Source organism: Bidens hawaiensis, unplaced genomic scaffold (assembly GCF_021521415.1).
Source record: "Bidens hawaiensis isolate Kalapana, Puna unplaced genomic scaffold, B.hawaiensis_p1.1 tig00004525_1, whole genome shotgun sequence".
In the NCBI taxonomy this organism is placed as follows: Eukaryota; Viridiplantae; Streptophyta; class Magnoliopsida; order Asterales; family Asteraceae; genus Bidens; species Bidens hawaiensis.
The window spans coordinates 70,366-86,964 of NW_027491273.1; the positions used below are offsets into that span (position 1 = coordinate 70,366).

A 16,599-nucleotide genomic window follows, 5' to 3' on the forward strand; every position below is an offset into this window, starting at 1 on the left:
ATGGCTAAAATCATTATATCGGTAAACACTCATCTTTTGATATGAGAAAAACCTTTATTTAAGGCTAATGCTCGTGCACACACGCCTGAATGCATGACAATATGATGTGACAAAATCCGTTCAGCTCAAGAATCCAATAATTGAAACGCTATCTACCATTCTAGTCTCCTATCATCACCTGATGCTGAAAAAACTAAATATTGGTGGGCAAAAAACCTGAGTCACATGAAACACCAAGTCTCTTCCTTACAACTCCACCACTAGTTCATTAGCTGGTCAGTGACCTTTTCTATTATATTTTATATTTTTACTAGCTTTTATCTCCCATATTACGGGATTGTATACATTATTTGTTTCTAATATTTATATATTTTTCGGATTATAATTTCTTTATTGTAAGGAGTTAATAATACTTAAGATTTGATAATAAAAGTGTTACACAAATAAATGAGATGTTATAACCCAGTTTAAAAGCTATATGAGTTTGGTGAAACTCATGACTTGTTTATTTTTTTTACTATAAAATTGTTTCTTAATTATAAATAAAACCGTTTTAAAAAATGGAATATTAATGTTTCGTATATCCCTATTTTATAAAATTTTCATATCAAATATTTGGTGAGTTTAATTTATAATTTAATGAGATATTATAATTCATTTAAGGGCTATCTGGGTTTGTTGAGACTCATACACATAAATTCAAGTCAAATGCATGAGAAACATTCATTATAAATAAAACAATCTGGTGACTCGAAAGAATGTAGGGAGCAACCAAAAAGATTTTAAAGGTTTCTTTTATATATATTTATGATATTATTTTTTTTAGAACAACGACTTTCTTGTATTTAGGCTACCGCACTCTCTAAATTTGGAGAGCCCCGATGCCCCACTCTGGCCAGACCATGTTCACGCTGGCTTCAGAGTTTGGGTGAGATTCAAACTTGAGTCTCCTCTTGAGAACGCAAGCCTCCTGCTACTAGACTATAAACGAGGAATATTTAAGATATTATTTATTATCCGATAACAAATCTTTTAATACTAAAATAAATAACAAACAAATCGACAATCGGCCAGGGGAAGACTGCCAGTCGGTCACTCCTACTCAACCGCAGCGCCGCTTCTTCGGACACCGTCTGGGAGTCCAAGCTTCCGCATAATTATCGAGATCTGCTCGATCTAATGCCTCCCGAACGCTACCGAAATTTGTGTAAAAAAGACATATTTGCCCTCCTATCTCGACCTGTCCCCTTTGATGATGCCAATAAGGCAAGCGTTTCATGTTGTAGTTTGCAATGCTAATTGGATTTAATTCAATTGAAACAGTAGTTTTGAAACCGATTTGTAATTTTCCCCACCAAAACTGGTTAACCTAACCGAAACGGGCAAAACCCGGCCAAAACCCGAACCGAAACCGTTTGTAACGTGGTCAATAAACCAATTTCAACCTGAACCAAAACCGACTACTAACTAGTTTTGATTTTTGTTGACCAGACAGGTTTTAAGTTTTAAACGCCCATCTATTGTAAACTAGGGGTGTAAACGAGCTAAAGAGCCCGAACTTGACCAGGCTTGAGCTCCGCTCGTTTGACTTACGGGAGCTCGAGCTTGGCACGCGAGCTGTTTTTTCAAGCTCTGGCTTGGCTCATGAGTTGTTTTTTAAGCTCAGGCTCGGTTTATTTATTGTTTACTAGTTACATTATATGTGTTTTATTATTATTATTATTATTATTATTATTATTATTATTATTATTATTATTATTATTATTATTATATGTTGAGAAAACCTTAAACGAAGGGGCGGATCCAGCATTGGTTGAGGGGTAAACCGGCAGCCGCTACCTCTCAACAGTTTTTCTGAAGTACCTTTTTAGTGCAAATTTATTTTCTTCGTTTTATGTATAGGCTTATTTTTATAGCCCACGCTACCCTTCAGCATTTCTTGAAATCCGCCGCTTCTTAAATGAGTCTAAGCGTGGGTCGAGCTCATGTAGTACCTTAATTAAAGGAGCCAAAGATCTGCTTGAGCCCATGTTGTACCTTAAACACGCCAAAGCTTGGCAAGGTGAAATTAATACACTGAAGTCCAAAAGATGTAAAACTTAAAAACACAGGGGGTTCATTAAGGCTCAACAACCCTAAGCGAGCTTCCCATACAAGGGTCAAGCTCGGACTCGATAGCTAAATGAGCTTTATTTGAGGCTTGGCTCGAGTTCGAAAAAGCTCTCGTTCTGAGTTTTTATTTGATCCGAGCTCGAGTAGCTTGCAAGCAACTCAGCTCGTTTGCACCTCTATTGTAAGCCAGCAGTTTCTATGAAGATTTGTATGTTAGATGTCGTTAGCGTTGGTAAAATAAGAAGTAATGGAGTTTTAAGAATTATAAAGTTATATTTTAAGATAAAATATAACTGAAATCTTATTATTATTTACTAAGTTCTAATATAATGTTAGAATAAATTTGATATATCTAATTATTAAAAAAAGTATTTTTAATAGGAGAGAGACGTGCGAAAAGAATTCTAGACTTCACTAGAAGTTGACATATGACAACCCAAATTACTTATATCATAATAAGATATGATGGATTGTAATTTAGGTGAATTACATCTAAAATTGGAACGAGTGCGTCTAATGTTATGTGGATTGTACTGCGCTTGAATGCTCTCATGATGTGTGCAAAATTGCAGGAAGTGTGGTTGGATATGGTAACCGGAAGAGTATGTGTTTCAATCTCTGCAAAGGCAATGGCAATAACCGGAATCGAAGATCGAAGATACTGGAACTGGATTCGTACCGAAGAATCTAGGTCTGAATCTCTTCATTTGATTCTGTACCAACTTTTTTATTTAACTTAATGTACTAATTCTCTTACAACTTTTCAGGTTTAACATTGCAGCCTATTTGCAGCAAATATGGTGGTTTGAAGTAGACGGTTCGGTCAAGTTCCCGTTTCCAGCCGACATATACACATTATCATTCAGGGTACACCTAGGCAAATTCTCCAAACGTTTGGGAAGACGCGTTTGCAGTTTTGAACACACTCATGGTTGGGACATAAAACCGGTAAGGTTTGAGTTATCTACTTCAGGTGGTCAAGAAGTATGTGCTGAATGTTTTTTAGATGATTGTGATAAAGATGAAATGACCAGAAGTTATAAACGCGGTTATTGGGTCGAGTATAAAGTAGGGGAGTTTATTGTGAGTGCGTCGGATCCTGCTACTGAAGTCAGGTTTTCAATGAAACAGATAGATTGCACACATTCTAAAGGTGGGATTTATGTCGATAATGTGTCTATAATCCCGAGTGATCTTAAAAAGAGTAGGAGGTCATTGTTGAAGTAATCGTAAGAAGTAAGAACATGTTGTGTAGTTTAAGGTTTTAGTAAAGAAATACAACGTGGTTTGTTGATTGCTTTATTTAGGTACGGTATGCATACGTGTGATCTCCATGTACATTTGTAGTCGTGTTAATATATGGTCGGATGTACATTTGTAGTTGGGTTTAATGTTTATGGTCCGATTTTGTTTCGGTCACTGGGTTGTTGAACTTTGCATCTTCCTTGCCCGTTTTTGTGATGTTGCGTCATCATGGTCAGGATCATTTCGGGTTGATACGGGCCATTTATAATATAGGTTTATTGGATTTTAATAATCTCAATTAAATGGTATTTGTCGATAATAATCCCTATTCATTTTACCTTCACTGGCGGTCCCAAATTTGAAAAAGTTGGCCCCTAATGGTCCGTTGCTAAAAAGGATTTAACGGCGTTATACTTTTTTCAAATTTCAAACTAATGTTTTAAGTTCTTTTGGTCGGAAGGAGGATACGGGTCAATTGATATAAAACTTAGTTCCAAACAGAGCTCCAAAACCGCGAAACAATGTTTCAATTCGGGTGTTTGAACTTACTCTTAACAAAAATCAAGCCGTTTGTATCACCGTTTTGAGCTAAGTTTTGTATCAATCAACTCTATCCTCCTTCAGATCAAAATCCCCAAAACATTAATTTGAAATTCGGAAAAAAGTATAACGCCGCCAAATCTTTTTTAACAGGGACCATCGGGGGCCAACTTTTTTAAATTTGGGAACGTCCGTGACGATAAAATGAATGGGATTATTATCAACCAATATCATTAAGTATAAATTATTAAAATCCAATAAACCTATAACATATGGGCCGAGATGCAAACAATCACCAATAACTCAATAACTTAAAGCCGACTTGGGATGTTTTCTTAGGCTAAGTTTGTGGATTTGATCGCAACACAACTACATATCGGCTATTTAAAAGTAAATGAGTCGAAATTGTCAATACTTGCATAAATTCTTAGGTATTACTTGTTTCAAACTTAGATTAAGTACAATTGTAGATGGTGTGTTAGGGCGTTAGGCCATTGGGTATATCTGTATATATTCACGCCCATTAACATCACTTCACCATTCACCCCATTTCACTGACTTAATTTACGTCCACTTAAACCAAGGAAATACTTTAACCCTCTTAGTGACGTTGAAGTCCCCAAGGTTTAGCTCTCACCCCTCAACCACCACGCTTGTTAACTTGCTGACACATTTCCCTCTTATTCTCTTAACACCCTCAATGTAACACCCCGACCAAAGGCGGATTATACATCGGGGCGCCACATATTGTTTCATTACTCGTGACACTATTGGGTGTCAATATTTAATAAATACATTCGTTCGCGCACGCGCAAAGCAAACACAAATAATATAAATCAACATAAATCAATATATTATAAATCATAATATCCGAACAGCAATAACTTGTCTTGATACATTTTAATCTAGGTCAAAAGTAAAGAAAACTTCCTACGTGTCCACAAGCTCCAAAACAGCTACTGCAAACCTGAACATGTGTTAAAATAAACGTCAAACACTTGCGTGTTGGTGAGAAATCAAGTTTAATACAATACATAGATAACCATAAATCTGCGCGCAACATGTGTATGTCTGGGTTTCAACAAGGGTGTAATCAGATCGGGACCAACTCTAAGAGACAAGACTGCCAGTGCTCACAATTGAGCTCACAAACAAGACTAACTGTGCAAGTGTAACAAAAGAGAAAATCATAAACGATAGTTCTCCCGTGTTCATCTAATGGTACCATGAAAACTGCGGAATAGACCGACAAGACGGTTAATGATCCACACATACAAATAACAGCCAAGTCTACGTCCTCAACACATGGGATACTGCGCGACTAAAGTTCATAAACAAGTTTAAGACTCTAAGTTTGTATGAACACATGAACATCCCAAAACATTAAAAGCAAAAAGGGATTAGGTACGAGATTACTCACTTGATAAAGATGCGATGATAGATAAAGCAAGAACCAAACAAGCAAGTTAACCTATAAGTAAAGATTATTGTTTTAACGATCGGTTTTAAGTCTTGATTATAAGTTAGCATAATTAATAAGTAAATTATTATATATATATATATTACCGGAAAAGCAGGGCAGAACAGGGAGGAAGACGGAGGCAAGAGAGGAGGGAGGCGGCTGAAGAACAACGGCAGAGAGCAAAAAGGGAGGAAGAGAATAAGTGTAGTGTGTGAAGTGTTAAGAAAATAGTACTATATATAGGCAAACCCTAGGGGACACAAACCCTAGAAAAGATCTCCAAAAGTAAAAGAAAAGATATCAACAGTAAAAAGTTCTGAAAAGTAAAGATATCAAAAGATATGGTAGCAGGGAAAAAGAGGAAAAGGTTGACAGGATCCAGAAAAAGGCATGGGAGAGGACAGATAAAGTTACTGGTCAAGCATGGCAAAAGCAGATCTCAAAAGATTATGTCAGTCACTTTATCTGCCAACCAATGGGGTTGGCGCGCATGCTGCGCCGAAAGTAACTTTTCAGACATAAAGCAGATTAGGTCAACGGCTCAAAAGATAAGACAACTCAAAAGCAACGGCTAGATTAAACAGAAGAAAACTCAAAAGGTTTAGCGCGAGAAGGCTAAGGCGCTAAGGCAAAAGTGCGCGAGCGCGAAGGCGGACAGAACCAACCTTAACGCGTCCCGGGAAGAATCACATTTCTTAGCGCGCCGCGAGAGGAACTAAAATTCCTAGCGCTCCGCGGGAAGAACTATAATTCTTCGCGCGTCGAGGGATGAACTACGATTCTTAGCGCGCTGCGAGAAGAACTACAAATCCTTAGCGCGTCGCGGGAAGAACTACCGTTCTTAGCGCGCTGCGAGAAGAATTACAATTCTTAGCGCGCTGCGAGAAGAGTTCGTCTCGCGAATCGCTGTACAGGTGGTCTTCACGCAGGATTCCTTGTAAGGGGTCTGGCGCGTGGAGCTGCGCAGACAACCTTAGGCGGGAAGGAACAAAGGACAAGCAAAGAGTTAGAAGAAAAAGAGGGAAACAAGGCGTAAGGGCGGGACGGCGACAAGAGGGAAAAGAAGGCGGAAAGAGAGGAGAGGGACGGGACGGCGGAAAGAAAGAGAGAGAAAGAGGCGGGAAGGAAAATATATATATTATTATTAAAAATAAAGTATAAGTATAAATAAATACTAAATCATAAAAGAAAGAGATCGGGTCAGAGAAACGGGTACCTGGGTCGGGTCGGATCGGGTCAGATGTCACAGTCTCCCCTACTTTAAGAAATTTCGTCCCGAAATTTATCTCGAAGTAGGTTGCGCAGAGAACAGGTGCGGGTACTTGATCTTCATTTGATCTTCCCTTTCCCATGTAAACTCGGCTCCGCGCTTGGACTCCCAGCGAACTTTCACGATAGGGATACGACTGCGCTTGGTTTGCTTAACCTCGCGATCCATAATCTCAACAGGCTTCTCAACGAAATGCATAGTTTCATCAACTTGAACTTCATCAAGTGGAATGTGAAGGTTCTCGTCAGCTAAACACTTCTTGAGATTGGATACATGGAACGTTGGATGCACATTACTGAGCGCGGGCGGCAGGTCAAGTCTGTAGGCAACTTTTCCCACACGCGCGAGAATCTTGAATGGACCAACATATCGAGGAGCAAGCTTACCTTTCTTCCCAAAGCGGACAACACCTTTCCAGGGCGACACTTTGAGGAGAACAAGATCACCAACTTGAAATTCGAGAGGCTTCCGCCTACGATCTGCGTAACTCTTCTGTCGGCTTCTGGCAGTCAGCAGGTGATCACGGATCTTGGCGATTTTATCGGTTGTCTCTTGAACAAGTTCGGGTCCTGTGATTTGAGTTTCACCCACTTCGCTCCAACAAATCGGGGAGCGGCACTTACGACCGTAAAGTGCTTCAAATGGGGCCATACCAATACTGGAATGATAGCTGTTATTATAAGAGAACTCGATCAAAGGCAGGTGTGAATCCCAATTACCTCCAAAATCAAGAACACAAGATCGGAGCATATCCTCAAGAGTCTGAATAGTTCGCTCAGACTGACCGTCAGTCTGAGGATGATATGCCGTACTCATATCCAAGCGAGTTCCTAGCGCAGATTGGAGAGATTTCCAAAAGCGAGATATAAAACGGCCATCGCGATCGGATATGATGCTCAAAGGAGTACCATGGCGGCAGACAATTTCCTTGACATAAAGCTGCGCGAGATGCTCAACACGGTAGTTTTCACGAATGGGCAGGAAGTGAGCAGACTTAGTCAAACGATCCACTATTACCCAAATGCTATCATGTTTGCTTGCTGTCAAAGGTAACTTGGTAATAAAGTCCATCGCTACACATTCCCATTTCCACGTAGGAATTTCTGGTTGTTCGAGCAAACCAGATGGGCGTTGGTGTTCAGCTTTCACTTTAGAACAAGTCAGGCATTTAGCTACGAACACAGCAATATCCTTTTTCATACCGGGCCACCAATAAGTTATGCGCAAATCCTTGTACATCTTATCAGCGCCAGGATGAATAGAATACCGAGATTTGTGCGCTTCACTCAGGATATCAGCGCGAAGATTCTCATCAAAGGGAATCCAGATGCGATTGAGATAGCAGAGAATTCCACTCAGATTAGGGACAAAGAGTGCTTCCGCGCCACATGCTAACTCGGCGCGAAGGTTACCATTACTGATGGATGCGCGCTGCGCGTCACGAATACGCGATTCAAGGTTGCTTTGAATCGGCGCGAAGTGAAGCTGGGTGCGCGGCAAGATACAGTTAAGCTGGCAGGGTTTTCGGCTGAGCGCATCGGCTACCACATTAGCCTTACCAGGATGATACCGGATCTCACAATCGTAATCGCTGATGAGTTCGTTCCATCGGCGTTGCCTCATGTTAAGTTCCTTTTGATCAAAGATATGCTGAAGGCTTTTATGGTCAGTGTAAAGGATACACTTAGTACCATAAAGGTAGTGTCTCCAGATCTTTAAGGCAAAAACAACTGCACCAAGTTCGAGATCGTGAGTTGTATAATTCTTTTCATGAACCTTGAGTTGCCTTGATGCGTAAGCGATAACCTTGCCTCGTTGCATAAGAACACAACCGAGACCTTGGTTGGAGGCATCGCAGTACACGACAAAATCATCATTACCCTCAGGTAGCGCAAGAACAGGAGCTTCACACAACAATCGCTTGAGCGATAGAAAGGCTTCTTCTTGCTTCGAGCCCCAAATATATGGTTTACCTTTGTGCGTTAGAGCTGTTAAAGGCAAAGCGATCTTCGAGAAGTTCGAAATGAAGCGCCGGTAATAACCAGCTAAGCCCAGAAAGGAACGGATCTCAGAAGGAGAGGATGGCGTAATCCAGTTCTTGATTGCTTCAATTTTGGATGGGTCGACATGAATACCCATCTTGTTTACAACATGACCAAGAAACTGTACTTCATCAGACCAGAATTCACACTTGGAAAGCTTAGCATAGAGTTGCTCAGCTCTAAGCTTTTGCAACACCAACCGAAGATGTTGCTCGTGCTCGGCCTTGGTCTTAGAATACACCAGAACATCATCGATAAACACAATCACGAATTTACCCAAGAAAGGCCTACACACCCGATTCATTAGATCCATGAAAACGGCGGGTGCGTTGGTTAAACCGAAGGACATGACCAAGAATTCAAAATGGCCATAACGAGTTCGAAAAGCAGTCTTCGGAACATCTTCATCGCGGATGCGCAACTGGTGATAGCCAGAGCGGAGATCAATCTTCGAGAAACAAGAGGCACCTTGGAGTTGATCAAAGAGGTCGTCAATACGCGGTAAGGGATACCGGTTTTTAATGGTGAGTTTGTTCAACTCGCGGTAATCAATACACATGCGAAACGATCCATCTTTCTTTTTAACGAACAACACCGGAGCACCCCAGGGCGAAGAGCTAGGGCGAATGAATCCTTTAGCAGTCAACTCTTGAAGTTGGCTTGCCAATTCTTGCATCTCAGCGGGCGCAAGACGGTAAGGAGATTTAGCTACGGGGGAAGCACCAGGGACAAGATCAATACGAAACTCGACTTCACGAGCGGGAGGGATACCAGGAAGATCATCAGGAAAAACTTCAGGGAAATCACGCACAACAGGGATATCGCGAAGCTTCTTCTCTTCAGCAGGTTTAACCACATGGGCTAAGAATGCAACACACTTCTTCCGCATGAGTCTTTGGGCTTCGGCGCAAGACATAAGTTTAAGACCGCGGGAGGGTTTCTCGCCGTAAATATGAAGATCACCATTTTCTCGAGGTATGCGAATCATTTTCTTGGCGCAAATAACTTCGGCGCGATTCTTCGAGAGCCAGTCCATACCAATGATAACATCAAAGCTTCCAAGAGGCATAGGGATGAGGTCGATCAGAAAATCGTTTTCGTTAAGGTTAAGCGTGCAATCTTTAATCACTGAGTTTATTAAAACAGTTTCACCGTTAGCCAATTCAACTGAAAAATTTTCTTTTAAATCGTTGCGCGGTCGCGCAAGCTTCTGCTCGAAGGCGCGAGAAATAAAACTTCGATCGGCGCCAGTATCAAAAAGTATAGAAGCATAAAATCCGTTAAGCAAAAATGTACCATTAACTACGTCATTATTCGCTTGCGCTTGGTGCGCGGTTATATTAAAAGCTCGTCCACGCGTCACTTGGTTCGAAATCTGGTTCACCGGATTCGCTTGTGTGATTTGCACTTGTAGTCTCGGGCACGCGTTCCGGAAATGACTGGGATCACCGCAGTTAAAGCACGATCTGGGTCGTGGGTTTTGGTAGATTGATTGTGGGTTCTGCGGGTAGACTGGTGGTGTTGGCGCAATTGGATTGGTGGGAAGGACTCTACAGTTCTCAGCAGTGTGACCAGTACGGCCACATCGGTTACAAAGTCGACACGGGGTTTGGGTTGGGTGGTGAAATCTACAGGTTGGGCAGAAGGGATGGTTTCCTGTGTAAGGTTTCTTAGTTGGTGGGGCAGGGAGTGCTGGATTGGTTAGGGCATAGTTGTGAACTACAGGGGGAGTTGGGTAGGCTGACAGTGGGTTAGGCGCGTAAACTGGAGGTTGGTAGATGGGTTGCTGGACAATGGGCGGGTTGGTAAGCGCATAGGCCTTGCGCCTGCGCTTGAGGTTGTTACGGTTTGAGGGTTCAGGTTTGGTTTCTGTTGGTTCAGGGGCGGTCTTAGTGAGTTTGGTCTTCTCAGTTCCCCGCAGGAACAGGGTTCCTGCTCTGACATGGTTGTCGCTGAGCACAGCGGCCAACTCAATAGCGTCAGGGAGGGTTACTGGGTTTCTGGCCCATACAGAATCTTGAATTTCCATGGGGAGACCCCCAAGGAATTTTTCGATGGCTCGGCGGGAAGGGGTAACAAGGTGAGGGACAAGCAGGCTTAGTTCATGGAAGCGCGTCGCGTACTCGCGCGCTTCGCCACTGTATTGCTTAAGGTTCCAAAATTCCTCCTCCAGGCGCTTAACTTCGTTGGGAGGGCAGAATTCTCGCGTAAGAACTTCCTTGAATTCCTCCCATGTCATGCTGGAAGCAGCCTCTGCGCCACGCGCATGAGCTACTCCATTCCACCATGTAAGCGCTCTAGATTCCAGGACACTGGAAGCATACAGGGTTCGTCTGTCTGAGGGGCATTGGGTATGGAGGAAAGTGTTTTCTATTTTCTCAAGCCACTGGAGCATCACGGTGGCTCCTTCAAGACCTGTGAACTTTGGAGGGTTACCCGCGTTAAAGGACTTAATGTTATAACTCGAGGTATTGTTTTGGCTCAAGGCTTGGGCTATCGCGGCGGCCATTTCCTGGGAACGTTGCTGTCTACGCATGCGCGAGGCTTCTCTTCTCTGAAATCGGCGAGATAGCGGAGGCATTCTATAAAAGTTTTAATTTTGGTTAATGTCTTAGCGCAAAGTATAATCTCATAAAGCTTGGTTTCGCAGGGTTAGATACTATCAAAAGTTAAAGTAGAATAAATGACCCTAAATGCAGACTTAATAAAGGTAACAAATTCGAATCAAGAATCGACAATTCATGTATCACCATGACTTTCCGAATTCCCAATTTAAAATATACGAGCAAACGAGTATTGGAGATTGACGATTCATGTATCACCATGACTTTTCAATCCTCAATATAAAATATACAAGAAAATGAGTATTGGAGGTTGACAATTCATGTATCACCATGACTTTTCAAGTCTCCAACCTCAGAACATAATCGTAAATGGAAATTGAAAATCAACTATTCATGTATCACCATGACTTTTCGGATTTTCAAATCCAACAAACGAATATGTAAGTAAAATCAATAAAAATCGAAATTCAACAAAAATCGAAATATCGCGAAATAAAACATAAAATCATATACTGCGCAAGCGCGAGCATATTCATAAATAACGAGTAATTAACAATAAGCGCGCAAACATGAGATTTCTCTCATGCGCGAGAAGGGACTCTTAGGTATTCTAGGCCGTTACGTCTAACCACCTATCCTAAAGTCAACGAGCTCTGATACCAATCTGTAACACCCCGACCAAAGGCGGATTATACATCGGGGCGCCACATATTGTTTCATTACTCGTGACACTATTGGGTGTCAATATTTAATAAATACATTCGTTCGCGCACGCGCAAAGCAAACACAAATAATATAAATCAACATAAATCAATATATTATAAATCATAATATCCGAACAGCAATAACTTGTCTTGATACATTTTAATCTAGGTCAAAAGTAAAGAAAACTTCCTACGTGTCCACAAGCTCCAAAACAGCTACTGCAAACCTGAACATGTGTTAAAATAAACGTCAAACACTTGCGTGTTGGTGAGAAATCAAGTTTAATACAATACATAGATAACCATAAATCTGCGCGCAACATGTGTATGTCTGGGTTTCAACAAGGGTGTAATCAGATCGGGACCAACTCTAAGAGACAAGACTGCCAGTGCTCACAATTGAGCTCACAAACAAGACTAACTGTGCAAGTGTAACAAAAGAGAAAATCATAAACGATAGTTCTCCCGTGTTCATCTAATGGTACCATGAAAACTGCGGAATAGACCGACAAGACGGTTAATGATCCACACATACAAATAACAGCCAAGTCTACGTCCTCAACACATGGGATACTGCGCGACTAAAGTTCATAAACAAGTTTAAGACTCTAAGTTTGTATGAACACATGAACATCCCAAAACATTAAAAGCAAAAAGGGATTAGGTACGAGATTACTCACTTGATAAAGATGCGATGATAGATAAAGCAAGAACCAAACAAGCAAGTTAACCTATAAGTAAAGATTATTGTTTTAACGATCGGTTTTAAGTCTTGATTATAAGTTAGCATAATTAATAAGTAAATTATTATATATATATATATTACCGGAAAAGCAGGGCAGAACAGGGAGGAAGACGGAGGCAAGAGAGGAGGGAGGCGGCTGAAGAACAACGGCAGAGAGCAAAAAGGGAGGAAGAGAATAAGTGTAGTGTGTGAAGTGTTAAGAAAATAGTACTATATATAGGCAAACCCTAGGGGACACAAACCCTAGAAAAGATCTCCAAAAGTAAAAGAAAAGATATCAACAGTAAAAAGTTCTGAAAAGTAAAGATATCAAAAGATATGGTAGCAGGGAAAAAGAGGAAAAGGTTGACAGGATCCAGAAAAAGGCATGGGAGAGGACAGATAAAGTTACTGGTCAAGCATGGCAAAAGCAGATCTCAAAAGATTATGTCAGTCACTTTATCTGCCAACCAATGGGGTTGGCGCGCATGCTGCGCCGAAAGTAACTTTTCAGACATAAAGCAGATTAGGTCAACGGCTCAAAAGATAAGACAACTCAAAAGCAACGGCTAGATTAAACAGAAGAAAACTCAAAAGGTTTAGCGCGAGAAGGCTAAGGCGCTAAGGCAAAAGTGCGCGAGCGCGAAGGCGGACAGAACCAACCTTAACGCGTCGCGGGAAGAATCACATTTCTTAGCGCGCCGCGGGAGGAACTAAAATTCCTAGCGCGCCGCGGGAAGAACTATAATTCTTCGCGCGTCGAGGGATGAACTACGATTCTTAGCGCGCTGCGAGAAGAACTACAAATCCTTAGCGCGTCGCGGGAAGAACTACCGTTCTTAGCGCGCTGCGAGAAGAATTACAATTCTTAGCGCGCTGCGAGAAGAGTTCGTCTCGCGAATCGCTGTACAGGTGGTCTTCACGCAGGATTCCTTGTAAGGGGTCTGGCGCGTGGAGCTGCGCAGACAACCTTAGGCGGGAAGGAACAAAGGACAAGCAAAGAGTTAGAAGAAAAAGAGGGAAACAAGGCGTAAGGGCGGGACGGCGACAAGAGGGAAAAGAAGGCGGAAAGAGAGAAGGAGAGGGACGGGACGGCGGAAAGAAAGAGAGAGAAAGAGGCGGGAAGGAAAATATATATATTATTATTAAAAATAAAGTATAAGTATAAATAAATATTAAATCATAAAAGAAAGAGATCGGGTCAGAGAAACGGGTACCTGGGTCGGGTCGGATCGGGTCAGATGTCACACTCAACGCCCCCATGAGAGTGGTGTTTAACGCCCATTAACATGCCAACTCGCCTTTTACGCCCCCGAACAAGCTTTGAGAAAGAAGACAAAGATAATTCTGAAATTTACTGCCACACGTATAGTAAATAAAAATTTTATTGGGCCAAATATAGTATAAAAGAGTCTTTGGGTCAAGCAAGCCCTACACAAATTAGATCCTAAAAATTTTATTGGGCCAAGTTTTTTGGTACTCTTAAAAAATCTTTAATCGTGTAATTCAAAGGGAATACAAGGGAGTAGGGGTTGCAAACGAGCCAAGTCATTCGCGAGCAATTCGAGATTGGCTTGTTAAAAAGCTTGATCAAGCCAAGCTTAATCAAGCCCGAGCTCGAGCTTGAGCCTAAAAGTAAGCTCGTTTAATAAACGAGCCCGAGCCCGAGCCCGAGCCCGAGCTTCACTTATCGAGCTCGAGCCGGCTTATGAGCCTAAACGAGCCTGTCATTTATATAATTTTTTTTAAAATATATATTTAGTAATTATTAATTAATACATATAATCTTATGAAAAAATAAATAAAAATAACTTAGTAATATATATGATTTTATACATAAAATTATAATAGAAAAAAATATATAAAAATAGTTATAATTATATATAAAAAATAATTGATAAATAGTAAACGAGCCGAGCTCGAGCTTGAAAATCTACTCACAAGCGGAGCTCGAAAGGAGCCGAGCTCGAGCTCGGGCTCTGTGTAAGTTAAACGAGCCGAGCTCGAGCTCGAGCTCAAGCCCAGTCGAGCTCAGGCTCGGCTCGGCTCGGCTCGGCTCGTTTGCACCCCAACAAGGGAGATTCTGATGTGAAAAACTTGTATAAGAAAGTGACCCAAGACTTGCATTTTATAGTAGGAGAACATCCAAAGCGTCTTAACAGTGCCAAAAGTCGAACTCTCAAATGTTGCGACAGATGTGGGCTTTAATAGGCATGGTTTAGGGTTTCACGACTGACGTACGGTCCGTGTGTCATGGGGCACACACGAACCGTGTATGCATTAAACTATTGTGAGTTATTAAGCTACAATTGTAGGAAAAATCTCCAACATAAGCTCCTTTAGTGATTGGCGTGTCAACAATGCTTATCGTCCAAGTTGTTGCTCATGCATTTGGTGGCTATAGCGCTCGCAATTGATAGCGTAATTAGTTACCACTGATGACCAACTACCACTAATGATCAATTGCCAATAATGACTAGTTACCACTGATGACCAGTTATTGCCTTTTTGGAAGTCACCAGGTACTGCCCGACCGCGAAGGGGCGAGCTTTGAACCACTGGATTTGAAGCTGTCGAAAATGATAGTATTTATACAAGTCTTTGCTCCACACCACCTAGTTTTTAACAATGCTAGCTTATTCTAATTTATTTGGTGAAATTAAAAAAATCCAATTTAATCACAGAATTAGGTATTCTGGTCCAAATGTAGTACAAAGAGTGAAAGAGGTAATGTCATTTAGTTAAAACCAAAGGAAAAAAAAAATAGGTCAAAAATTCTAAGGGGTAATGTAATAGGTCATAATAAACAGTATTTGTTGCTTTGGTTTATATGCAATGAACTATTTTGTGTGGAAATTGTAGTATTAGATTTATTATCATTTCAGTCAAAAGCATAAGCTAGTATATATGTTTATTCTACAAGTTGTCTCTTTTCCATTGGTTTTACAATCATGGTCAACTTCTTAGCCCAACATCAGGGCAAAGGAGTAAATGCACCCGCAACGTGCTCGTGCTCGTGCTCGGTCAGCTGCTACATCAAAGATTCACGCAACAGAAAAACTCATTTTTTTTTCCAACTCTACAAACTCCTCATATTATCACCATTTTTCACATTTTTAATAATAAATTCATTTTTATACCAAATCAAATATTTATAAGATACACCATTTTATTAAATGAAATATTTGTTAAAGGAAATAAAATAGTGTAAGAATTCAATACATTAAAATTTTTAAGTAAAAAGACTATAATTTTGTTATTTAATTACCCAAATACCAAATTTACAATGATAAAATAAACACAGTTTATAAATGACTACATATACAACAAATGTTTTTTTTTCTTTTTAAATAACTTTAGGTTCACCTTAACCTTTGGAGACGTAAGAGTTCCTTACATGTTACATGTAGACGCGCCAAAATGCACCCTCACGAGCGTTGCATTAGAGCATTTCCAGCCCGTTCCCTATCATATATATAATATAATTACACTAAAAAAACATTGTATTTTCTCTCTATTGTTTAATTAAATAATATTTTTATACCTTTATTATCATATTTTCTCTCTCTTTCACTCACAACTACTTTATGAAAATATTAAAAAATTATACTATATCTAAAGTGAAACCTCAAATTTAACTTTTCCATATAAATTTTCTCCCCCCTTTACTCACAACACTCATAACCATACCATATAATTTACAAATCTCCCTCACATAATTTTGAGGAACGGATTGAGAACGCTCTTAAACATGCCCTAACATTCTCTCTTTTTGGTTGTACTTTACTTTCAACTAGTCAAATAGCAATGTTTTTTACACTAAATGACAAGTAAAAACATCTTAATTGATTTGATTCACCCAAAATTTTATCTTCTTTCTCTTACATAACACACAATAGATAGAGAGTAGTGGGGTTGATGCCTTGATGTTGTAGG

General features: G+C 40.5%; 1 protein-coding gene across 1 annotated transcript; it reads left to right on the forward strand.

Annotated features, from left to right (window-relative positions):
- On the forward strand, window positions 1–3,397 carry LOC143626843 (F-box protein PP2-A15-like). Its single transcript, XM_077096793.1, has 4 exons — window positions 1–21; window positions 1,075–1,266; window positions 2,685–2,803; window positions 2,880–3,397. The coding sequence occupies exons 1-4, from the start codon at window positions 1–3 to the stop codon at window positions 3,337–3,339; spliced, it is 792 nt and encodes a 263-aa protein (XP_076952908.1). The 3' UTR covers window positions 3,340–3,397.
- The last annotated feature ends 13,202 nt before the right edge of the window (window positions 3,398–16,599 follow it).

Bases quoted from the DNA above. Each gene is read 5' to 3' on its own strand.
- LOC143626843 (XM_077096793.1), top strand. From the start codon at position 1: ATGGCTAAAATCATTATATCG. The intron at 22-1,074 runs GTAAACACTCAT...ACAATCGGCCAG, and splicing joins TGGCTAAAATCATTATATCG to GGGAAGACTGCCAGTCGGTC. The intron at 2,804-2,879 runs GTCTGAATCTCT...ACAACTTTTCAG, and splicing joins ATTCGTACCGAAGAATCTAG to GTTTAACATTGCAGCCTATT.